Source organism: Dipodomys spectabilis, unplaced genomic scaffold, assembly GCF_019054845.1.
Source record: "Dipodomys spectabilis isolate Male_0828 unplaced genomic scaffold, ASM1905484v1 ptg000096l, whole genome shotgun sequence".
In the NCBI taxonomy this organism is placed as follows: Eukaryota; Metazoa; Chordata; class Mammalia; order Rodentia; family Heteromyidae; genus Dipodomys; species Dipodomys spectabilis.
Genome location: NW_024870773.1, coordinates 10,187,869 through 10,213,605, shown reverse-complemented (window position 1 = coordinate 10,213,605; position 25,737 = coordinate 10,187,869). Strand labels below are relative to the sequence as shown.

At 45.2% G+C, this 25,737-nt stretch overlaps 1 protein-coding gene and 1 long non-coding RNA gene across 2 annotated transcripts; both read left to right on the top strand.

The window, feature by feature from the left end:
* The first annotated feature begins 367 nt into the window (after window positions 1-367).
* Msrb2 (methionine sulfoxide reductase B2) lies at window positions 368-24,335 on the top strand. The gene is made up of 6 exons (XM_042686077.1): window positions 368-478; window positions 6,436-6,539; window positions 12,075-12,151; window positions 21,922-22,069; window positions 23,382-23,495; window positions 23,891-24,335. Exons 1-5 carry the CDS (start codon window positions 382-384, stop codon window positions 23,484-23,486), a joined length of 531 nt encoding a protein of 176 aa, XP_042542011.1. The 5' UTR covers window positions 368-381; the 3' UTR covers window positions 23,487-23,495; window positions 23,891-24,335.
* LOC122113129 lies at window positions 6,553-7,835 on the top strand. Its single transcript, XR_006148385.1, has 2 exons — window positions 6,553-6,803; window positions 7,684-7,835. It is a non-coding gene; the product is annotated as an uncharacterized LOC122113129 (long non-coding RNA).
* Window positions 24,336-25,737: the final 1,402 nt, after the last annotated feature.

The window sequence follows — 25,737 nt, the reverse complement described above, 5'->3', positions numbered from 1 at the left end:
TAGCAGGCTGGGGTGGGGCGAGACAAGTGCAGAGTCTTGCAAGTCTGAGATGGAGGGGATGAGAAGTAAGAGGAAGGGAGGGGAAGGGGGCGGGGCCTAGATGGGCAGGGAGAGGGAGGAAAAGCCGGGAGTGGTGGAGTTCCAGGCCAGGGCGGGGCAGGACGAGTGAAGGGCGGGGCAAGGAACGTGAGAGGGCGTGGCTTTGAGGAGGCGTGGTGATATGTTATGGGGCGGGGCAAAGACAGGGAATGGGGGAATCAGCGGGGCTACAGGCATGACGACACGAAGGGGGCGGAGCAACGAAATGGGCGGGGCTAGGCGTGAGGGCTGTACCGGGGGCGGAGCTAGAGAAGAGAGGCGGGGCGCGGGCCTAGGATCGGCATGGAGGTCCTCCTCCGAGCTCTCCGCGTCCTTCCTTTCCGAGAGGTCCCTGGGCGCAGGGTTCGGGGCCTGTCAGGGACGCGCCGCGGGGACGCAGGTAGGACAGGGCCTCTCCCGTCCCTCCTCGCGGTTTCTGGTTTCACTGCCCTGATTGGGGGGTGTCCTGACCGCCGCGATCCTGGCCTGGCCTTCAAGGTGATGGGGTCCCCCCCGCCCCAGCGCAGCGAGAAAGGCCGGAGAGGCGCAGCGTCTGTCCAGGACGGGCTCGCGATTCTGTAAAGCTGTTGTGTGACTTATTTATTGTAAAAAATGTGAGGCTCCGAAGGCGCCACGTTGGCCCGCGGGCTTCGGGGGTGGAGGACCCCGAGATCCCGCCGGGCCGCTCGTCGCCCCCAGCTTTCCGGCCGCCAGGGGGAGCGGCCCGCGCCCCCGGAGCCCGGCGGGGTTTCCCGACTGGGCCCGGGAGACCTATTGGTTAGACAGCTCCCTCACGAAACTGGCCTTTCGTTCTTCATGGCCAAAGGGACCAGGTGTGTGTTTGTGTGTTTCCTGAGAAGCACTTTTGGCCCCCATTTTTTTGGGGGGGGGCAACTGGGGCATATCTGCCGTCCTCTGTTAGGAAGGGGTGTAGTAGAGACCTCAACTGACCCAGTTCCTGATCCAGTTTTCTGTGTGTCCATTGAAGACACAGGGATACCTGAGAATGTGCCATCTGAAAGTGTACTACCTCATGTGTGACTCTTTTGTGTTTTAATCTCAGGAGGGTTTTGTGGTGGTGGTGGTGGTGGTGGTGATGGTGGTGTTTTTTTTTTACTGCGTGTTTGATTTTTGTCTTGTGTTTGTCAAACTGGGTTTTGAACTCAGGGACTGGTGGAAAAGCGCGCCACCACTTGAGCCCTTTTTTGCTTTTTTGTGTGTCAGTTAATTTTCGGGTAGACTCACCATCGTTTTGCCTTGTGGCAGGCCCCAGGCAGCTCCAAGCTTCACCTCTGTGGGATTACCAGCCTGGCCTTCTGTTGAAGGTTACAAAATGTAATGGTAAATAAATAAAAGCCTTGGCAATGTGGAGCTGCGGCTGATGCAACATGACCCCAAGTGATGACTTTCCCAGTCCCTCAGTGTCTCAGCAGCCTGTCTGCTATCTGTCCCAAGCCCTCAGGTATGCCAGGAAGGGTTTGCTGAGAGCCACAAGTAATGGAAATATCACAGTTGTGAGCTGGGTTTCTCCTCATCACCCTTCATAGGGTTTTACCAGAAACTGCTTCATGCATGTGCTTGGTGCTGTCATAAGCAGCCTGATAAATGGGCCTGACATCTGAAGTTCTTCAGCCATATTAAAATCTGGCCAGACACCAGTACATACCAGGAGCTGTGTAACTCATCAGACACCCCCTTTCTGGAATGTATTCTAAGGAAATAATTCAAAAGAACAAAGCTCTATATGCAAAGACATTTTTAGTAGTATTACCTTTAGGAACCAGAAACTGGCTTCCCTCCAAATCAGTGAAGGAATGCATAAGTAAATCATGCAAGTTCAATTCAACCAAGAAGTAGGCCTCCACCAAAAATGACAAGCAAGTAGTGGTTCTGTGGTCAAAGGCTTGGTTCTGCCGTTAAAGGCTTGGTGGTCAATAGTTTGAGCCTTGGCTTGCTGTCCCTTCCTGAGTTTGTGTCTGACCTTGAGCTTCCATATGAGAATACTATGGAATGGGAGGCTTAAACAACACATACTCATTTTTCATAGTTCTGGAGGCTGAAAAGTCCAAAACCAAGATGGTGACATATTTGGTTGCCTGACAAGGACCCACTTTCTGGCTTGGAGATGGCCATGTTTTTGCTGAGTGTTGAATTAGCTTTCTGGCTGGGGGAGGGGGGCAGAGGGGTAGGACAGGCTTTTAAGTCTCTCTTCTCCCCTCATGCCTTTTTTTCTCTCTCTCTCCTGCTTTCTCTTTGTGATGGGCTCAAATTCAAGGCCTTCCCTTGCCCGTACTAGGCAAGGACTCTGCCATTAAGCTACATTCCCAGTCTATCAGATCTTTTCTTTATAAGGACACTAGTAGCCCCATAAGAATCCCACTTGTGCTGTGGCCCATGGCTCACACCTATAATCTGAGCTACTGAGGAGGCTGAGATTCCGAAGGCCAAAGAGTTACAGGCATGAATCAAGAGGCAGAGGTGTTAACTAAGCAAGCAAGCCGAATGAGCCTGAGACCTGGAGTTCAAACCCCAGTACTACAAAAATAAATAAATAAATAATAAAATAAACACACCTTTAATTAGTTTACTATAAACAGATAGACTAAAAGTAAAGGAATATACCACCTAATGCTTAAAAAACGTAGCTATACATAGAACTCATAAATGTTATAGACCGTGATAGACAGTTTGCTCCAGGAAAGTTAGAATGTGTTTGTGACTTTAACTGAGCATCACTATCCCACAATACTATGAAATTTGGGAAATTATATAACCACTTAATCACAATAAAAAATTTGAAAAAAAACCCGTAGCTATATTAATTTGAGAAGACTTTAGAGAAAGGAAAGTTATCAGTGATTAAAGGTAGATATTACATAATACATGAGGCCAGTACTCCAAGACAAAGCAATCCTTCATGTATATGCACTTAACAACAGAGCACCAAACCATGTTAAGTGAAAATAACTCCAAGAAGAGAAAAAATTACTATCATAGTTGGAGACTTCAATAGCCTCTCTCAGAAATGGACAGACAGCAGGCAGAAATTAGTATAGGTGTCATTGAACTCAAAAGTTACATCAATCCACAGGCTCTAATTGACATTTATAGACTACTTCATCCAGAAGGTCCAGTAGTAGTTAGCCAGGAAACCTAAAAGGAAAGAGGTATGATGGCAGAGGGTGCTAGCAGAACATGGAAATTTTAAGCAAGAGTAATGATGTGTTTTGGCCTAGACTTTTGAGATCCTCCTCTTTGCCTCCTGAGTAGCTGGGATTGCAGACATGAGCTGCCATGCCTAACTTCAAGTTTTAAGCATTGCTCATTACAGCATGTGAAGGGAGGATCTAATTCCACACAAAATGGTAGGCTGGAAAGTATGCTTGTTAAACTACTACAAATAACTTGAGGGGCTAGCATACAACTGAAATCTAATTCCTAGTGAAATCGATGCCTAGTGTTTACAATTACAATGACTCTTCCTAGCTTGTAGCTGTTGCTCCTGAATTTATTTCATACTCCCTAGCAAGGACAGAAACCCCACAGTGTGAAAAGGAATTAAGTCCTGAATCAGTAGCTTCACCCCACCCATCCCCATTCCCGAAAATGGCTCAGAAGACTCAGCTACCACACTGGGCAGGCTACTTTTGATGTAAAAGAGGTGATGATGAGCTAGGGTGAAAACAGGTCTTGGAGATCTTAAGATTGTCCTTTGTGCAACATTGAGTGAGTTTTCATCCATTAGGCTTAGGAAACCAAAGTTCAGTGTTCAGGAAGTCAGGGTGACATTCATTTATCACTGTTAGGGCTATGACAACAGTTTGTCTTTCCTTGTTTTTCAGGATCTTGACAATTTTGAGTACTGGTCACATACCATATAGAGTGCTTCTCTCAGTCTGTCATCATTTGATGTTTGCCTTCAGACTAAACTGAGATTATAGGTTACTGGGGAAAATTCTACAGAAATTAAGTTCCCTCCTAATTCTGTGACCTCTTCCCCATGCTTTGCCACCATGGACACACATACCATTGAGACACACATATGTATGTGCACACACACTTGTGTTACTTGCTAAACCATTTTAGAGATAGTTGTAGGTGTTAACAATACTTTATCCCTAAATATTTCTGCATTTGTCTCCTATGACCAAAGATTTTTTTCCTGTGAACTAAGAGGACAATTATCTTACTCTTGAGATTGAACTTCATTATAACACTGTTGTCTAATGTATCTGTCATACTGACATTTCTATGTTCCATTTAGTGTCTCTATTGCTTAATTTTCCTTGGATCTAGAAATCAGTGAAAGGAAACTCATTGCACTTCATTGTTTTCCAGGATTTCCTTTCCTTTATATTTGTGTATTTCTTCATGATCAGATTAAACATTTTTGTGGAGCAGGTCCTGGTGGCTCACACCTATAATCCTAGCTATTCAGAAGGCTGAGATCTGAGGGTTTCAATTTGAAGCCAGCCTGTACAGAAAAGTCTTATCTCCTATAAGACAGCAAAAGAGACAGGGAGTGGAGGTTTGACTCAAATGGTAGAGCACCAGCCTAATAAATAAACCTAAATAAAAAGAATTGAAAGATAATAGTACTAGGTACACTATTCTTCCCAGTACAGTAACTATGAGTCTCCTATGCCACAGATCCACTTTAATGATACTAACTTTGCTCACTTAGTTAAGGTGGCTTCCAGATTCCTCCATTTTAAAGGTTGTCTTTTCTTCTTTGTAATTGGTCTCTCAGGGCCATATTTGGGGCTTTTTCCCAAAAGTCTTTCACCCAAGAGATTGAGAATTTTCTGATGGTTCTTGCTTGACTCCCTGGCATGTTGCTGCCTAACTGTAATCCCAGCACTGGTGGAGCTGAGAGAGGTCAGTTACAAGTCAGAGGCCACAATGATCTACGTACCAAAACCTTTGCACAAACAAAGAAACAAAAAGCTTTCTCAGAGTAGGGCATCAGTGGCTTGTGCTTACATTCTAGCTCTTTAGGATCCTGAGAATGGGACCTCTTTGCTCAAGGCCAGCCAGGACAGAAAGACATTAGAGATTCCTTGTCTGTGGAAAGAGAAGCTAGTCATGGGGGAAGCCTAAAAATAGAAGTCTGGGAAGCAAGACCTTATCTGAAAAGTAACCACCAAAAAGCAAGCCTGGAGGCATAGTGCAAATGGTGGAGGGCCTTGCTTGCTTGAGGTCCTTAGTTTAAACCCAGCACTGCTATTTTTTTAAAAAGCCTTTAAATAAAACATACTCATAAGCAGTCAGCAATATACAATACTAAAAGTATATTATCATGCAATTTCATAAACTGGTGATAAAGGTGTCTTTCTTGCTAAAAAATTATTTAGGACTTTGTGTGTGTGTATCCAAAAATTAACTTTAAACACAGTTTCACTGCATGTTTGATATTTGCGTGCACACATCACAGACATTTAGTATTTCATCTTCAGTGCAAGAATGGCTTGCTAACCTCTTCTGGGCCTCTTCTCATTGAAAATTGAAATGTTGTAGAGATTATAAAATACTTTCAAATTCTTAATATTAGATAGGAAATTTAATGGGAGACTGACAATTGAGTTTTCTTTTGGCTTTGTCCACAGAGTGGCTTGTTCTAATTATTTGTTTATAGTCAACCATATAAAAGTAATACAGGCTGAGCATGGTGGTCCACACTGGTAATCCCAGCTACTCCAGAGGTCAATAGAGGTCAGGAAACTGTTCATTTGAAGTCAGCTTGTGCAAAAAAATGATTGAGACTGTATCTCAAAAACAAACCAAGTGTGTGGTAATGCCTTTACCAGCTACTTGGAGGAGGAGGTAGGAGGACACCTCTGTTGGTCTTAGGGGAACGTATGAGACCCTATCTAAAATACCAAACTAAAAAAAAAATGGGCTGGAGGTGTGGCTCAATGCAGAGTACTTGTGCTGTACTTGAGTTCAAAAGCCAAGTACCAACACCACACACAGAGTCCAAAAGTAATTGAGAAGTGGACAGACCAGGAAGCATAGGAGTGTGGTAGTTCTGGTGCTTCCAGCTGTGCTGACAGGAAATGCTGATCTGAAAGCAGTATAGAAGGGCCAATCAGTTTCCACTTTGAAGAGAACCTACTCTGCATGAACTTACTCCTAGTTCAACTACTTCAGCTTCTGTGTTCCCAGGAAGACTAGAAAACCAACTGTTCTGGTTATTCAAAGCATTTTGTAATCCATCCTTCCTGTCCCTGTGAGCTTGGAGAAATGGAGAGAGAGGAAGGGGCGGGGCTATCACCGGGTGACAGGATACTCTGGTTGAAAGGGAAGTTCGTTGGGCATTTCAATTTTAATAAACAAATTCCTTATATAACACTGCAGGGTCTCTTACGAAGTGTGAGTCCCCGTCTCTCACCAAGGCTGAGTGGCAGAAGAAACTGACCCCTGAGCAGTTCTACGTCACCAGAGAAAAAGGAACTGAGCCTGTGAGTGGCCTGATGTACAGTGTCTGGTTAAGGGTTTGGAGAGGGGCCAGCAGACCATCTACAAACTCCAAGTAGGCCTTGTCCACTGTGCAAGTCTGCTCTTCTTCCATTGGCCCCTTCTCTGGGCATTGGAATCTGTCCCGTTGTAGAATCCTGAATCCAGCCCTGGACACATCCACCACCAGCACCCCCACTGCCGTGCTGCACATCTCTCACCCTATGTGGCTACCAAAACCAAAGAAGGATCTCTGTCCCCACACCTTGGTCAGTACTGAGTTTTGAACACAGGCCTTTATGATTGCTTATGCTGGTACTCTACCACTTGAGCCATACCTCCAGTCCAGCTTTTTGCTGCTTATTTTCTAAACTGAAGGCTCATAGTCTTTTCTGCTCAGGCTGACCTCAAACTATACTCCTTTGGATCTTAGTCTTTAGAGTAACTAGGATTATAGGAATGAGCCCCCAGGTATTAGCTTAAAGACACCTTTTGAAAACACTACCCAACTTTGATCCCTCAGTGGCTTCTACCACTTTCAAGGAAAGAGAAAAGTAGTGAAGAGTTACTTAGTTCCTAAAGGCAGTGGTTCATGTATCCTACCCAACCCCAAGTCTCCGAGCTGTACCTGGAGAGCTGGGAGCTCACAAGTACTCTGGGTTCCCATTCCTTGAAGGCCCTTGTGTTCCATGTTCCTTTTCCTAGCTCCTCCTGATTAATTCATACCCACCAATTAATTCTGAGCCCAAAGTTCACCTCAGGGAGCCCTCCTCTCAGTCCCAAGTCAGGTTTAATTCTACAGTACTTGCCCTTCATAACATTTTCTGCTGTGTTTTGTCCCCTTGTGTCTACCGTAATGTCTGGCTGTGATACTGGATAACCGTTTATGGATACAGAATGACTGAGGGCATAGAGGAGAAAACGTTATTTAAACTGAAGTCAGCAATCTCAGCTTTCATTCAGCCTTCACTGGTTTCTCTTTGTAAAGCTATTCTTTTCAGCACTGTGATTCTTAACAAGTGGTCCAACTAGAGGCACTGCAATTGAGCTATTGAACTTCCACTCCATATTTTCATTTGTGAAGCAGGTCCCACAGATAGACCACAGTACAGTAACATTGTGAAAATATTTACATTTTTCCTTTTTCAGTACCTGGAAAACTCTACAGCTGGTGGCTCACATTTGGCCTTGTCGTCATGATCAAACCCTCCAGTTCCCTGATGCTAAAGCATTCAGACTTTTTGCTAGTATTTTTCACAGCTTTCTGCAGGTGGGATTTTAATAAAGTCTTCACTGGGAAAGAGACTTCATTTGAATTATTGTTGATAGCATAGGAGAGCTATATGTGATGATCTGACCTGTGTGTGTGTGTGTGTGTGTGTGTGTGTGTCTACACAGGCACACACACACAAGAATATTCTAAGCCTGCTCTTATGCTCAGGTGAAGAGCCAGACAAGGCTTGGTGCCTGGAGATTCTCTGCCAGATGTTTCAGAGAATAAATCTGTAGGCTTCTGAAACAGATGGTACATTCTATTTTGCATTTGGCCCTTGTACAAAATGAGCAGCATCCCTTATAACTAATGTTATAAATCCCTTTCAGTGGCTCCATTTCCACATTTTACATTTCAGAACTCAGCAGAACTGTAAGCCTCTGTCAGCTTCGTTAGGCCAAGGGATTCAGATTGAATTCAGTTACACATGGTTTTTTACTGGGCAACAGAACTAAGTTGGGTCTCTGCTGTCATCCAGCCAAAGAAAGCTGCAGCCCAACTAGAGTAGTACTAAAGCCAGTGTTCAGAAGAGAAGGTGCAGGTCCTTTTGTGGGGGCCCTTCTCTGGGTGCCTTCCTCATCCACTCTCCACAGGCTTCTCCCTGCCCTGGCTTTCTTGTCTCCTGGCCATTGACTCAATTCAGGCAGAAAGAGATGTCAGAGCTTAGTGGGCAGGATAGAGAAATTAGCAGGGATCTGAGGTTCCCTTAGCCCTGGAAGTGTGGCTGTAGCTGTGTTCCTGTTCTGCAGGTGGCAGCTCCTACACCATACCATACCATGGGATCTGGTGACTGCTTCTTCCCTTACCCCATAGGCCCATAGGGAGTGGTAACTTCTCTCAGATACTAAGCCCTTCATTGGTGTCTGCTGACCCTGTCCCCCAACCTTTGAGAATAGTCCCATATGACTTGTCTGAAGTTATCGCTTTTGATGGGGTCCGCTGTTTTCAGCAAGTGTTGCTTTTTACTACTGGTTGTTGGTGTGTGTGTGGTGTCTGTGTGTGAATGTGTGTGTATGTGTATGTGTGTGCGTAGGCTGATACTGGGGCTTGAACTCAGGGTCTGGAGCTCTTGCTTAGCTTTTTTGCTCAAGGTTGGGGCTCTGCTACTTGAACCACACCTCCACTTCCATCTTTTTGCTGGTTAATTAGAAATGAGAGTCAACAGCTTTGATCCTTTCTTTCTTCTTTTTTTTTCTTTTTTTGGTCGGTCGGCCGTGGGCTTGGGCACTGTCCCTGCTCTACCGCTTGAGCCACAGCGCCACTTCCAGTTTTCTAGTGGTTTATTGGAGATAAGAGTCTCACAGATATTTCTGCCCGAGCTGGCTTTGAACCATGATCCTCAGATCTCAGCCTCCTGAGTAGCTAGGATTATAGGTGTGAGCCACCAATGTCTGGTCCAAAGTGTACTGTTTTGACAGCATCTAAGAGAGCTCTGCCTGGGTCCAGGCAGACTGAATTCCAGGGGGTGCCTTGAGCTTTATTTTCTCTCTGACCCTGGCCCCTAGCCCTGACAGCTAGCCAGCCATTTCATTCTCTCCTCTGGTTTTCAGTTTCCAGCCAGAGCAGGAGCACAGCAAGCCTGTATTAGTGACTCGCTTAGCTGCTTGTTCTTTGCTTCTAGTGTATTTTTCCCTCTAGTCCAATCTGTTTGGTTGTTGTTCTTTTTGTTTGTTAATTGCAGCGTCCAGGGTGGATCCAGATCCCCGTGCATGCCCAGTGCTGTACCACGTGGCTACATTCCCTCCCCCGCCCCTCCAGTCCATTCTTGACTTGGATATCAAGGGATCATTTCTGAAAGCCAGTTCTGGTCATGTTCTTGGCCATTGCACAGTTAGTTCCCAGTGGCTCCCCTCGCTCAGCAGGACAGGGTGTCCATTTCTTAGCCTGCTCTACAGCTCTATGGTGGCCAGGCCTTGCCTGTCCTCCCTCTCCACCTCACCTTATCTGGACTGTTCTACTTGTCTGAAGTCCTTCTGCCGTCTCATCCTTCAAAGCTTGCCCTAATGTCTTAGAATTTTTAGATAATAAATGCCAATCAGCTGTGCAGGGTAAAAATATACAAACAAAAACAGACTCTACACAATGACAGACAATATTTGGTGAGAACACCTTCTTGGCAGTGGTCGGGCAGTACCCAGCTCCATACACTCCTCTGTCCTGGCTGTCATGGTCTGGTATAACTTCCCACCCAAGCCACCAGCACATTCTTTGGGAACAAGGAATGTGCCATGTCATCCTAGCCACTCAGGAGGCTGAGATCAGTTGGATCAATGGTTTGAAGCTAATCTGGGCAGAAGTCTGTGAGACTTCATGTCTGAATTGAACAGCAAAAAGCCAGGCTAGAGGAGTGGCTCAAGTGGTAGAATGCCAGCCATGAGTAATCATGCAGAGCAAGTACCAGGCCCTGAGTTCAAACCTCTTTACCACCCCAGAGAGAGAGGGAGAGAGAATACCATGGATTTTAATCCCAGTGTGTACTCATACTTTAGTGTATACTCAGCCCTGCACCAAGTAGACACATTTTCCATGGATACTAAAATGGACAGATGAATGAGAAGCAGAATTTTGGTCCTAAGTACATCATAGGATCTGTCAAGTGAAGGAGTGGGGAGGTAGTGAGTAGCTGTCAGCCCCTAAAATACATTGGCTGAACAATTCCTCTTTATATGAATTATTTGCACTTATTTTACTTAACTGTGATAGCAATGCTCTGTCACTTCTCCACCCATCTGTCCCCTGCCATGCTGAAATTGCATTTCTGACCCTTACCAGGTATCTTGTTCGTATGAACAGAGTTCTGTAGCTCAGCCTTGAGGCTGGCAGCCCTCGGGCACATATGTACCATAGGCGGGGGGGAGACTATGAAGCCTCATCCACAGATGCCATGCTGCCAGAGCTGGCCGCCTGGCTCTGGAGGACTAGCTCACAGCATTCACAATTCTGCATCTAATATAGAGGTTTTAAAGAGGGAAAATGTCCAAGGGCTCCCATCTGGTTGGCTCAGAAGTTTGATCTGAAATGGCCCATCACGCTGCTCTTTGAAAATATGTGCCTAATACAACAGGGAACTGGAGGTTTCACTTGCAAGTTCTTTTGTTTTTGTTTTTGTCAGTCCTGGGACTTGAACTCTGGGCCTGGGCACTGTCCCTCAGCTCTTCAGCTCAAGCTGAGTGTTCTACCAGTTAAGCTACAGCGCCACTTCCGGTTTTCTAAGTGGCTTATTGGAGATAAGAGTCTCATGGAATTTCCTGCCTGGGCTGGCTTTGCATTGCAAGCAATCCTCAGATCTCAGCCTCCTGAGTAGGTAGGATTACAGGCGTGAGCCACCGGCACCCAGCTTGTTTTTGTTTTTATAATACTAGAGATTGAACTCAGGATTTCACACCTGCTAGGCAGGCACCCTACTTCCGAATCATGCTTCCAACCCCCTCCACTCCCCCAAAGGTTATTTTCAGATGGAATTTCATTTTTATCCTATTATTTTATGACTGGTATTCCCCACCACACCCACCTTCTCTCATTGACGTGGTAACTTCAGTTTTATTTTGTGGGGGTGCAAAGGTGTCTGGGCTGGCCTAAGACTGCAGTCCTCCCAACCTAACCTCCCATGCATTTGGGATGCTACAATGCGTTCAGTGCTCAGTAGGCATTTGAATTCTTCCTCCCTCTTCTTCCCTCCTCCCTGTCTTAAGGATCAAACTCTGGGCCTTGTGCATGCTGGGAAAATACTGTACTACTGACCACACCCTCAGTGTCTTTATTATCTGCTTTAATTGGGGATTTCAACATATTTGAGACAAGGATTCCAGTTCCTCATTTAGCTCTTTTGAAAAGAGACTGAAAACGTCCACAAATTACAGAAGGTCAGATTCATTTCTCATCTTTCTTCATGGAAATTGATGAAAACTTCTGTGTAAATACAGAGCATTATTTATGTCCTAACTTAAATATTGGGTACAATCAAGACCAGGCTGTAAATAAGCCTGCAGGTTACTTCTTTGGGTGGTTGTAATTTCCTCTCTGGTGGTATTTGTGTTTTGTCAAATTCATACAAATTCATTGATTTGGAAACATCACGGTGGTGGTGTTTACTTTTGTTTTCGTTTTCTAGTGGTACTAAGGATGGAACCCAGGGTTTCACATGTGCTAGACAAGTGCTTTACCTCTGAGCTACACCTTCATCCTCTCTGTCTTTGGGCTTAAATCTGCTACATTGCCTCCTTCTGGTGATGTGGGAAACATGCACCCATGTGTCATTTACTTTCAGCCTTTCAGTGGGACCTACCTGAACAACAAGGACCCGGGAATGTACCATTGTGTGTGCTGCGATGCTCCACTCTTCAGGTGAGATGAGGAAGCCAGAGCTAACGAAGAGCAATTCCCCCTCTGTTGAAACAGCTCGGTCTCATTTGAGGTTTTGGATAAATACCGTTTCTTGTTTACGTTTTGGTGCTGAGGCTTCATGCATGGTGAGCACTTTCTTTGCCATTGAGGGACTCCCCTAACTCCCAGATAGCCTTTAGTTTCCTCCTTAATTTGTTTAAGAGGAACTATTCTTAGAAGCTATCAGTCTTAATTTTTCCCGGTAGCTTTTGAGCAATTAACAAGACTTAGCTTATATTCTTAGCTTATATTTTTCTTTATATAAACATAGGAAATAGCAAACAAAAACATGGCAGATTCTTTACCATAATGCTATTAGAATGTTTTAAAGGGAAGCATGTAAAGACAGTTAAACCCTAATAGTATTTGCTTGGTCATGTGATTTTAAAAAAATAACTATACCTCTCTCAGGGAAAATAGGTTTATAATTTAATTTAGGGTTTTATGAGGGTAGATTCCCCACTGTGCTTGATGGTGAATACCAGACCCTCATTCACTAACTGGAAGTAAATTTAATTGTCCCCTGATTTCAAAGCCTTCTCTTAAGTCAATCTGGATCTAAAATCTTTCAACAAAAGCTTTTTGTTTAGATACACAGGAAGCAGTCTTTAAAAAAAATAGATTCGATGAAGAAGAAAGGAAATATCTTTGAAGTCTTGTTTTTTAGAACTTCAAAGATGTTTTCCTTTCTTTGGCATCATCCCTAAATTGGTTTAGAATAAAATATAAATCAAGCCAGCCTTGCGAATCTTCCATTAGGCAGAATTTCCTTCTGTCCTTTGGGCTTTGAGCAGACAGACTTTTCCTGGCGAGCCAGCTGCATTAGGGAAGCCAGACCCCACCTGTAAGGACGAGAAACAAGTAGAATCCATTTTCTCTAGTGCCCACACGGGACCAGACTGGCCCACATTCATGCACAATTGTCTGCCAGCCAGTGGGGAGATAGCTGCGGGGGAAGGGGTGGGAGAGGCAACTCAGGAGGCTCTGGGGAAACAAGGAGAAAGTTAGTGTTTGCACCCTGGAGTGGCTAGAAAAACAAACCATTTTCTCCCAACTATCATAGCACAACAGAGACTTTTGTGACCTAGGTGGAGTGAGATCACATGACCAGACACCAGCAGGGGCATCAGATGCCAGGGGTGCCCCCTGACTCAGATGCTGATCATGAGCCCAGGGCTGTGGCCAGTGCTTCTGATCAATGGCTACAGATTAAGTTTCCCACACCCCCTCTTTGGGTTCAGTTACTTTACCTGAGGAGCTCACAGAACTCTGGAAACACATAGGTTTACTGGGTTATGATAGAGGATAGTATAATGCAGAGGTGAATAGAATGACACAGGAGAGGGGTGCCACACTTCCTGTGCCCTCTCAGGGATCATTCTCTAGACATCTCCATGTGTTCAGCTATCTGGACCCTGATGTTTAGGCTTATGGCAGCTCCATGGCCATGGCCATTGGTGATCAACTTAACCTTCAGCCTGTCTTCCTTCCTTAAAAAAAAAAAAATCAACTATCTGGTCATGCTTTGGTGACCAGTGCCCATCCAGTAGCTACCACGGGACTGCTAGCTATCAGCCAGCTCATTGGCACATACAAAGACATGATCACTGGGCAGATTCCAATTGTGATTTGCCAGGAAATAGGAAGAAGAGCAAATCGATATTTCACAATATCACAGCAGTAAAATGGAGATGCAGGCCAGGGACTGGTGGCTCATGCCCACAATCCTAACTACTGAGGAGGCTGAGTTCTGAAGATCATAGTTAGAAGCCAGCCTGAGCAGGAAAGTCCTTAAACCTCTTCTCTCCAGTGAACTACTTAGAAAAAGCTGAACGTGGTGCTGTGGCTTAAGTGGTAGCATGTTAACCTTGAGCCCAAAGTGGCTTAGGGACAGTACCTAGGCCCTGAGTTCAAGCTCCAGGACCAGCACACACACAAAAATGGAGACACAGGTTCAGAAATCTTAGTTACCCCTTGATCATTGGTTCTGTGAAAGAGAAGTGGACCTTCAGTGGAGAGCTTTCCAAGGAAGAGCGATGTGGCCAGAGTTCAGAGGGCTGCCTTGTTGCTGGCGGGTCAGTAGGTATGCACTCTCTTTCTACATTTGGATTATAATGACAGAGACAAGATGTCATCCAGTGGGAGCATTGATTTGTTAGTATCTTCTCACTATTCAGCATCTGATGTCCCCTTCCCACACAGGCCAGGCCTGTGGGCACGGAACAACCTGAGAGCTAGGGCAGACAGCTGTGGCCAACAAGAACCCGCTCCCGCCATGGAAATGCCCTTCCTCTGCACTGGGTGCAGCCGAGCATTCAACTGAGGCTGGCGTGGCTGGGAAGTTGACATTTTCATTTCATGTTATTTTATTTAAGGAACATTGCACGGGACTAGGGGCTGCTCGTATGTTAGCACAGTGTTAGTTCAAACAGCTCTGGATCTGCAAGGTCACAAAGTAGCTCAAAGTGACAGGATTACCAGCCAATTCTCCAAAAGCCTGTGCGTGTGGAGCTGTTCACCACACTAACAAGTCAGGATCCGTGGTTGTTTCTTGGATGCAAAGTTGATATTTCTTATTTAAAAAGAAAAATAAAAAACGTTTGAGTTTGTTTCAGTTCTCTTTTTCCTGCTGCTTTAGCTTAGAATGAGGGAAATGAGAGTAGTCTCTTCATCAGCTTTCTGCTACTATAAATAAATAAATAAAGCTCATATAGAGTTAAAGCAAAACAATGGCCAACCAAAACTAAACATTAAATTAAAAAAGCAAACACAGGAAGCATAACCTCCTGACTTCCTGCACCTGCAGCCTGCCCCTCACTCTGTGTGGCCTCTGGGGTTTCCTCACCCCTCCTGTCCACTCACTGAAGTTCTATGTGTTCTTGGGGCCAGCAGTTCATGAAGTTGCCTGCCTTGGAAAGCACATGTTGTTAGGTTTAGACTATTTTTTTCTCTCCAGATTCTTGTTACTCAGTAGCACACTGTTGAGGACTTACTTTTATAATGGCTTAACTCATTTGTTTAGTTAAGGAGATAAAACTGACAGGCTGCTGGAGTTCCTTGATCATTTGACGTCTTTTACAGACCTCATGGGTTGAACTGTGTTTCTCAGTCTTAATCCCTGGAACCAATGGTTGTGACTTCGGGTGGAAAAGGATTATTGGGGATATAATGGGTTAAGATCAGATGAGCAGAAAAAGGCAATCAGGGCGAAGGCCTCCTTCCACAGAGGGTCTGCAGCTTTCACCCCGGCCTTGAGCAGTCTGTATGAGGATCCCTAGGCATCACATCATGGCCCATTGCCCCTGGAAGCTTGCATGTGAGCAGTGCACTGACTGCACCCCAGAGTTGAGCACTGGAGTAGGCATCCAGTCAGAGGGCTCACTGACACACGGGAAAGCTTGTGCAGGCTGCAGGGAGCCTCTGATTGGCTCTGGGGACTAATATGGCCACAGGCTGTCCATTGCTTTTAAGAATTCTGTAGCTGTCTCCTAAAGACACCATATTACCTGACCTCTGCACAACAGACCCCAGGCATTGCTCTCCCTTGAGACCCCTCTTGTCAGCAGGAGCTCTGCTCATCTTGGGGCGGGGGGGGGGTCTTGAACTCAGGGCTGGATGCTGTCCTTGAGCTATTTTGTTCAAGGTTGGCACACTACCACTTGAGCCCACAGCACTACTTATGGCTTTTTTTTTCCTGGTAGTTAATTAGAGATGAAAGTCTCTTGGACTTTCCTGCCTGGGCTAGCTTTAAACTACGATCTTCATATCTCAGCCTCCTGAGTCACCAAAATTGCAGGTGTGAGCCATCAGCACCCTGCTCTTTGCTTATCTTTATCTTCAGTAACTCTTTGCCAGTTTTCTTCTCCCTCTGTGTCCATGGACTCAGTGTTGAAGTCATAGAGACAAAGGTGTGGCAGTGTTTCAGTGTCTTGGAAGAAGAGAAGAAACACAGTTACTAACAGTACCACAAGAAAATGGCGCAGCAACTGAGTCCAGGGACTGCTAGCTCTTTGCAGAAACCTGGGAGGGGCACAGAGGGGTTCCTGAAGTTTCCAGAAGAGTTTGGCCCTACCCACACCTCGATTTGGTACTTCTAACTTTACAACTGTGACATGTAATCTGTCGCCTCCACCCTAGGAAACTAAAATGGAGGTGCCCAGTAAGTGCTTCCTGACTGTAGATGAGTAGCGTCTCCCATTGTTTCGCAGCTGCAGCAATATGAAAACTTTACACGGGGCACTGGTGGCTCACTCCTGTCAACCTAGCTACTCAAGAGGTTGGGATCTGCGATTGTGGTTGAAAGCCAGCCCAGGCCTTAAGATCAGTGAGACTCTTATGTCCAATAAACTACAAGAAGACCAGAAGTGAAGTTGTGACTCAAGTGGCAGAAAGCTACCCTTAAGCACAAAAGCTCAGGGACAGCACCCAGGCCCAGAGTTCAAGCCCTAGGATAAGGAAGAAAGAAAGAAAGAAAGAAAGAGAGAGAGAAAGAAAGAAAGAAAGAGAAAGAAAGAAAGAGAGAGGGGGGAAAGGAAGGAAAGGAAGGAAGGAGAAAGAGAGAAAGAAAGAGAAAGAAGAGAGAAGAAAGAAAGAAAGAACAAAAGAAAGGAAAGAGACGGAAGGAAGGAAGGAAAGGAAGGAAGGGAGGGAGGGAGGGAGGGAGGGAGGGAGAGAAAGAAGACGAGGAAGAGAAGAAGAAAGGAAGGAAAGAAGGAAAGAAAGCAAGCTTTCTATGGACATTAGTTATGAAGGGAGTTACCATGGGAGGTGGGATGAGAAACACAACTTTTTTTTTTAATTTTTATTTTTATTTTTTGTGAACATACTGTACAGAGGGGTTACAATTACATGGGCAAGATAATGAGTACATTTCTTATCAAGCATTGCAGCCTCCTCCTTTGTTTACCCTTCGCATCCCTTCCCACCCTCCCCGAGAAACACAACTTCTTGAGCACTTAGCATGAGCACTGGGCTTGGTACTTTGCCAGCAGTGCTCCTGGGATGCCTACCCAACAGACATGAAAATGAATGTTCCAGATCCTTAAGGCCCTTACTCAAGGTCTTAGTCTGTTTTATGTTATAACAGAACACCAGACAGGGGGTGATTTATAAGGAAGTGAGGTTTGTTTTGGCTCACAGGTCCGAGGCTGGGAAGTTCCACTGCTTGGCGCCAGTGTCTGCTCCGGTTCTGGGCTGTGTCAACCCACGCTAGAAAAGCCACAGGCAACAGTTGCATCAGAAAGAAACTTCATGAGGGTAGCATTGTTTTCTGACAACCAGCTCTTTGCATAACTAAGCCAGTCCTGGGAGAACTGCAGTATTTCCCCCTTAAGTGTGGAATCACTTCCTAGAGACTTCACCTTCAAACCCCTCCACTGTGGGGACCAAATGCAATGTGAACGAAGCCATCTGCAAATCACAGCAGTGACCCAGAGTGAAGAATGACTCTGGCTTCTCCATCTACAGGAGCCCTGGGGTGTGTCCTGCGCCCCTTTCATCCCCAAAGCTCCTTTTCCAGACCCTGTCTCCAGCCACCGCTGCCACACCGCTGCCCTGTGGTGTCGGAATGAATGGTGTCCGTTTGTGAGGAGCTTCTGTCTAGTAATGTGTTATGAGATCACATATCATGGTCCTATCATCTTAAAATAGGAAGTCACTGGGCACCTCAGCGCACACCTGGAATTCTAGCTACTCGGAAGCTAAGAGCTGTGAATCACTGAAACTGATACAAGCAGACAAAAGTAAGCGACTTATCTCCAGTTAGCCAGGAAAAAGCCAGAAGTGGAGCTATGGCTCAAGTGGTATAGCATCAGCCTCGAGTCCCAAGTTCAAGCCCCAGTATTAACATATAAGTGCGTGCATACACATAGGCACACACACACAGAGGAATCTGAGAGAGCCTGGTACTAGTCCATTTTCTGCACAGCATATCCCATCTATCTGAATAATACTATTTATAAATCTCTTGTGTCCCCAAGTCCTTCAAATGAATGGGAATTCTACAAGCTAGGGTTAGGTTGTCATTGTCTCTAGATGCCTCTGTTCTTCCTGAGTAGCTATAGAATATCTAGAAATGGTGGGAAAGCAAATGAAACACAAGGAAAACCCTGGGATGTGTGAACCAGAATTGTGTGGGTTTTTTTTTTTCAAGTAATGAGTTAAACTCAGCCTCTTAAATATGTAGTTTGGAATGTCTTAGGTTTTCCATCATAAGTTGGTCCTTGTATTGCTTGGTAAAATCTCTAGATTCTGCTGAATTTGCTTCCAGTAAAGTGTTTCCGTGACTTTTTATTAGTTTTAGAGTCACTCATTTTGGAAAGCTTTATCATATTCATAATTCTCTATCAAACTTCCCTTCATAATCAGTAGTTTATCTGATGCTGAGGGTAGAAAGGCTGTGGTTAAAGCTGCTATGATTCCCTGGAACAAAGGCCAAGTGAACTTTTCAATCCTTCCTTCCTTCCTTCCTTCCTTCCTTCCTTCCTTCCTTCCTTCCTTCTTTCCTTTTTTGGCAGTACAAGGGATCAAGCTCAGGGCTTTCTTCAGGCTAGGTCACTGACTTACAAGAGATCTGAACATATACACACTTGTAGTTGGACCCAGGGCTGCTCAGAGGTCCCGAATATTTATCATAGCAATGATATTAAAAAATAATTGCTGTTGATATATGTACCATGTGTCAGGCACTTTCTCAACATGCTGTGTACGCTCCACGGTGGCCCTGTCAGCAGTCGTCTGAGGTAATGATGCTGTTGGTATTCTGTGACCTCAGTAGCCTAATGCCAGAAGAATAAATAGCACATAAGAGAGTGAAACCCATACTCAATCTTCTTTTGGGGGGAGGAGGCACACTTGGCTTTGAACTCAGGGCATTGCCTTTACCAGCCAGGGACTCCACCATTTCAGCCATGCCTCCAAGCTTCTTGGATTTATTTACTTTTCAGATAGGATCTCACTTTTTTTGCCCGGCACTGGCCACAGGCTATGATCTTCCTACCTATACTCCTGGAGTAGCTGGATTACAGATGTGAGCCATGGTGCCTAGCTTCATACCCAGATCTGGTGGGATCAAGTCCTTATTTCTAAGGTTTTTAAAGAGAACCCTTGAGATCCCTGAGGCCTTTCTAGGAGACCAACCAGGTGATATTTTTCCCAACTGTGTATCCATCCATGTTAGACAATAGCTTTTCTATATATAGATATATATATCTATATCTCTATAGCTATCTCTATCTATCTATCTATCTATCTATCTATCTATCTATCTATCTATCTATCTATCTATCTATCTATCTATTTGGTGCTCTGGGTTGAACCCAGCACCTCACCTCATGCATGCTAAGTATACAAATACTACTGGCCACACCCCATCCCACCCTCTTCCGGTGGCTAAGTATACAAATACTACTGGCCACACCCCATCCCACCCTCTTCCGGTGGCTCAATCAGAACTTCTTGGCATTAGAGTGAGTGCAGAGGCACATAGAAAAGGTTTAGTTGTCTTCAAAACAGACAATTAAAAGGTTTGCAAAATTGTAAACAATGCAGCCCTTCTCTCAAAGTGCCTGGTATATTTCAGGAAATACAATTGTCCTGAAAATGTTCTGTTAAACTGAGTACAGGTGTTTTACTCCGGTAATTGTAGCTTCTCAGGAGATTGAGACCTATGGATCATAGTTCAGAGCCAGCTCAGGCAGAAATGTCTGTGAGACTCCATCTTCAATGAATCAGCAAAATGCCAGACTAGAAGTGTGGCTCAAAGGGTAGAACACCAGCCATGAACAAGCAAGATGAGAGGCCCTGAATTCAAGCCCCAATACTAGCAAACGCCAACAACTAACAGTTCTATTCAGGCCTGGCATGGTGGTGTGTGCCTATAGTCCCAGTTCTGAGGAGGCTGAGATAGGAGGCCCTCAGGTGCAGGCTAGCTTGGACTTCAGAGCCAGACTGTCTCGAACAATAAAAATGTAGTGCACACCTATATTTTAAATTATCAGCTATAATTTCCGACCTGTTAAACATTGACATCGATCGTGTAGACAGAAGCTGTCAAGGATCCTCAATAATTTGGGTGTGACAGACTGTGTCCCTGCCCGCTTTGGCTCATTTTGTTCTCTGCTGAGCTTTTCTATGCTCACGGCCTAGTGATCCCATTATTCGCCATTCTTTGTTTCACTTGGGGGCAGAGCTTAATGGTCAATTCTTTCTTTTTTAGGTAGAGAGAGCCATCCCCCTGCCACCTAAAATCTTTCAACTCTTTTCCAGTGACATTTATGGGAGCTTCTCTATGCAGGCTCTTGGAGAATGGATTGAAGTCTTTTTTCTTTTTAATGCTGACAGAACACTGGCTCTACCACTGAACTTGACCATCGCCCCCCCCAGCCCTGAATGAGGGGCCTTCAGTAGCAAGCTACACGTTGTCCTCTTTCTCTTGCCAGCTGTTCCAGCTGTTCTGTCTGCTCTAGCCTGAAGCGTCAGTGTGTTCATGAGACCTCCCTGCAGGCAGAGGCTCCCCTGCAAGCACCCAGAAACACCTGTGAATAAAACTAATCATAGCTGGGGACCCGCAGCTCACACCGGTCATCTTAGCTACTCAGGAGATTGAGATCTGAGGAGCATGGTTCAAAGTTAGCCCTGGCAGGAAAGTCTGTGAGACTTATCTCCAATTAATCAGCAAAATGCTTGAAGAGCTGTGGTTCAAGTGGTAGAGCACCGGTCTTGAACTAAAAAGATAGCGTCCAGTCCTTGAACTCAGACACCAAAAACAAATCATAGTAGGAGCTTCATTTTCATTAGCATACATTAGTTATACGAGGAAAGTGGGGGGCTCATTGTGCCTTCTTGCTAACCCAAACTCCTTAGGCTGGTTGCTGCCCTCCCAACAGAGCCTGTTTTTAATCTCACGGCCCATGCATTCAATTGTTTGGTTTGGGCTTGCATCATGAGAAGCTGTAAAGCGCACCAGCAGCATTTCCTTGAATCCTCAAAATGTCCTTGAGCAGTAGATGCATCACAGGCAAGAGAGTCCAGCCTGTAGGACATCACCCAGCTCCCCTGCTTTCCATGCTTCAGAATCACAGGGGCAGCTTTGAATCCCCAAGGCAGCCAGGCACTGTGTTCAGAGACCTGGAAATTTCCCCTGCTGAGTCTTACCACTTCCCCTGATGTGCCAGCATTATGGCAGCTGTGGCTCCTCCCCCCTCCCTTTTATGCATTTGGAACACAGGGGTTCTTGTTTTGTGTTTTGCCAGTATCAGGATTTGAACTCAGGTCCTCATGCTTGCTCAGGTGATGTTCTACTATTTGAGCCTCACCTCCAGCTTTTTGCTAGTTAATTAGAGAGAGAGAGTCTTGAAGGCTTTTCTCTCCAGGCTGGCTTTGAACCGCAATCCTTCAGACCTCAGCCTCCTGAGTAGCTAGGATTATAGACGAGAGTCACCAGACTAGAACACATGAATTTGATCTGCAGTTCCTAGTAGGAAAGTTTCCAAAGCTCTTGTTTTTTAGATTAGACATAGAGAAGGAAGTCCTTCACATCACCCCTCAGGGTGACCAGACAGTGTCTCACCTAGAATGGCAGGAGGAACAGCTCTGTGGATCTGCTCCCTCTTTCAGCTGAGTTTGGTGTCCTCAGGAATCAGGTCTGCTCACAGGAGCAGTCAGTTAAGGCATGAAGCACATCTAGTAACAGCCGTGTTTAATCACTGCCGGGTGGGGACTGTCTTCCACAGCTCTGAGAAGAAGTTCTGCTCCGGGACTGGCTGGCCTTCGTTTTCAGAGGCTCACGGTACTTCCGGCTCCGATGAAAGCCACACGGGGATACTGAGACGTCTGGACACCTCCCTGGGATCTGCACGCACCGAGGTGGTCTGCAAGCAGGTGACTTGCGTTGTTATGTTTTCTCTGATTCCACCAAGCGTGCTACAGGGAGTTTTCCGGTCCTTGGCACCCCCGCTGCTCATCCCGCAAGGCACCCTGTCATCAAAACAATTGGATGGGTACTCTCACCCTAGAAGGGCCCTTCCTAGCCCTGGGCCCTCAGATAAGAGTGAAAGGCTTTCCTCTAAGCCCTGGCTGAGAATAGAACAGAAAGTGGAAGGAGCTGACCTTTGACATTCCTGTGATTGGCCCCTCCCGACAGCCTAAGGCTGCTGCTTTGACTCACTTAGGGGCAGAACATCCTTCCTGGAACCCAGTATGGACGATGGCTTAAATCAAGACAGCAAACTCATCTTCATATCCTTGGCCACTTACATTTCCTGGTGCGTGGATTTGTTTTTGTTGTTTATTTGTTTCTTTTCATTTTTTTTTTTCTGGATCTGAACCCAAGGCCTTACAGTAGGCTTTTTTCACTCAAAGTTGTTGCTCTACCACTTAAGCCACATCTCCATTTCTGGCTTTTTGCTGGCTATTTGGAGTAAGAGTCTCTCTGACTTTTCTGGTGGCCTGGCTCACAACTGTAATGCTTAGAGCTCAGCTTCTTGGATAGCTAGGATTACAGACGTGAGCTGCCGCTGCCTGGTGGAATCATGGGTTTTATGAGACAGCAGAGGCAAGCAGATAAAAGTAGCATAGTTAGTTTTGCCTTCAGTAGAGGAAAAAATGCACACTGTCAACCACACGTACTGAGACTTACCCAGGAATTGTTAATATTAACCTGATTTGTATTGTTTCCATTCATAAATAGGTAAAATTATTGCCTCCATTTTATATATGAGCAAGTCAAGGTCTAAATTGAATAATTCACCCCCATTCACACTGATAATACAGGCATACTCACCAGTACTGGGTTGTTTATTCTTTCATTTTGTAATCAGTTTTAGTCTTTTTTGGTGCAGGTACCGGGACCTGCACTCAGAGCTGAGTTCTGTCCCTTAACTTTTTCACTCGAGGCTGGTGCTCTACCACTTGAGCCTCACCTCCACTTCTGGCTTTTTACTGGTTACTTGAAGATAAGAATCTCATAGACTTTCCTGCCTGGGCTGGCTTCTAACCATGGTCTCAAATCTTAACCTCCTGAGTAGCTAGGATTATAGGTGTCACCAGCACCCAGCTACAACCAAATTCTGATGAAAGAGACTTTGCTTCCTGTGTGGATTAGACTCTGGCGTGGGGTGGCCAGGCAGGCTGTCCATCTGGTTTTATAGAAACAGCTTTGTCTGAGAGTAACAGAACCCTCTCTCCTCTGCAGTGTGATGCTCATCTTGGCCATGTGTTCCCCGATGGACCTGCGCCCAGCGGCCAGAGGTTTTGCATCAACAGTGTGGCACTGAAATTCAAAGCAGGCAAACACTGACCCTCTCCAAGAGGCACTCCTTTGCCCCTCCCTCCCTCCCTCCCTCCTTCCCTCCCTCCTTTCCTTCCTTCCTTCCTTCCTTCCTTCCTTCCTTCCTTCCTTCCTTCCTTCCTTCCTTCCTTCCTTCCTTCCTTCCTTCCTTTCTTTCTTTCTTTCTTGGTTATGGAGCTTGAACTCTGGGCTTAGGCACTGTCCCTCAGCTCTTCAGCTCAAGGTGAGCACTCTACCACTTGAGCCACAGCACTACTTCCAGTTTTCTAGTGGTTTATTGGAGATAAAAGAGTCTCACGGACTTCCTGTCTGGGGTGTCTTTGAACCATGATCCTCAGATCTCAGCCTCCTGAGTAGCTAGGATTACAGGCATGAGCCACTGGCACCCGGCTCCTCTGCCCCTTTCTTGTGGGCAGCCCAGAGATTTTCAGAATTCAGATGTATGACTCTTTTTAATTTTTTTTAAGGACGAAATGAGACTCACCTTGTTTAGTGAGCCACTCTCACTGGGGCTGTGGAATTCCCCAGTCCTGACTATGGAGGGAAATGACAGCCAGGTCCTTCTACTGCTTTGAGAGGACCATAGGGTTCAACTCTTGGGCGGCACCAGGAAGCTCTGGGGCAGAGTTAAAGCATTTCTACAAAATAACTCTGACTTCGACATTGTCCTGGAGTCCTTTGCGAGCACATAGAACATGAGGGAAATGTGTGATTTCTTTTCAAAATTTTAAATCTCTCAAAAGACTTCAAATGGTGGCACGCAAATCAGCTACTCGAGTTTGCTAAACATTACCCTCTCACCGTCTGGCTATGGAACGAAACATTAAAGTGTTCAAATAAAATATTTATCAAAATTGATGTTTGCTTTTTGTCTGCCTGTGAATTTCCTTTCTATAAACCTGACTCTAAATTGAAATAACACAGAAGAATCAATATTAATGTGTAGAGTTGATATTATTTACCTACAGTCTGGTCCATTTTGTTGTTATTTTTCCCAGAAATGCCACATTTTCCCTTCTGTGCTTATTTTTCTTCTGCCTGAAGAAAACTTTATTTTCCTTTTAGAACCTGTTTCCTAGTGATGAATTTCTTCATTGTTGTGGATAAGAAAAGGTATTTATTATCTTTTTTGTTTTTTTAAGACCTGGGGATTTTTTTTGGGGGGGGGGAGGCCAGTCATGGGGCCTGAACTCTGGGCCTGGGCGCTGTCCCTCAGCTCTTCAGCTCAAGGCGAGCGCTCTACCACTTGAGCCACAGCACCACTTCCGGCTTTTTTCTTTTTGCTTATGTGGTGCCGAGGAATCGAACACAGGGCCTCTACCCAAGCGCTCTACAACTGAGCCACCTTCCCAGCCCCCTAAAGAACTAGGGATTTTAACTCAAGACCTCACACTCACTAGGCAGGTGAATACCATTTGAGCCATGACCCAGTGCTTTTGCTTTTCGTTTGTTTTTCAGGACCAGTATCACACCTTGGCCCACATAGGCCTCTGACTAATCCTTCTACCTATGTCTCCTGGGTAGCTGAGATGATAGGTGTGTATCACCTTACTCTGCCTATTCTCCTTTCATTTTTGAAGTATTTTTAATTTGGAGATTTTAATTTGAAGAATGGAAATTTTTTCCTACAGCTAGCCAGTTTCACAGGACTATTTGTCAAAAACTTAATTTCCATATGAATAAAGGTCTGTTTCTAGATTCTCTCTAAAATTGAATATTTTAAAAAATTCCTTGGCAGTTCCTTGTAGTTCTGTATCTACAAAATCCTGCTAGAATTTCATATGAAAATATTAACTAAATCAATTTGGAGACAGTTGACATCTTAGTATAGTGAATCTCCCAATCCAGGCACCTAGTATATGTCTCCATTTATTTACATCTTTAGTTTTGATATAAATATTTCATCATTTTAGAATATGGATATTATACATATTTCCTTAAATCTACCTAAGATATTTTAATTTTCAGGGAAATGCCAGTTGAGTTAGGTTGATGCTAGAGAAAACAATGCAGAGTGGATGGCCAACCTCCCAGGAGGGGGCGCCACACACAAGGTTTCAGAGAGACAGTTCCACACACAGTCCAATAGGGCCAGAGAGAAGGAAGGGAATAATAGGAGGTCAGAATACATATCTACAGTGACCTAGCTTCTGTCTCCATATGGAAATGTGTCTGGGCATTACTCAACATCCTTTCAGTCTTTGGGAGTGGTATTAATTCCTTTATTTGTTCCTCCATAGGAGACCTTTATTTACTACAG

What these genes read in the sequence shown, in the direction of transcription:
- Msrb2 (XM_042686077.1), top strand. Translation starts at nt 382, where the DNA reads ATGGAGGTCCTCCTCCGAGCTCTCCGCGTCCTTCCTTTCCGAGAGGTC. An exon ending in GACGCGCCGCGGGGACGCAG is followed by an intron (nt 479 to 6,435) that starts GTAGGACAGGGC and finishes ATAACACTGCAG; the next exon opens with GGTCTCTTACGAAGTGTGAG. An exon ending in GAGAAAAAGGAACTGAGCCT is followed by an intron (nt 6,540 to 12,074) that starts GTGAGTGGCCTG and finishes ATTTACTTTCAG; the next exon opens with CCTTTCAGTGGGACCTACCT.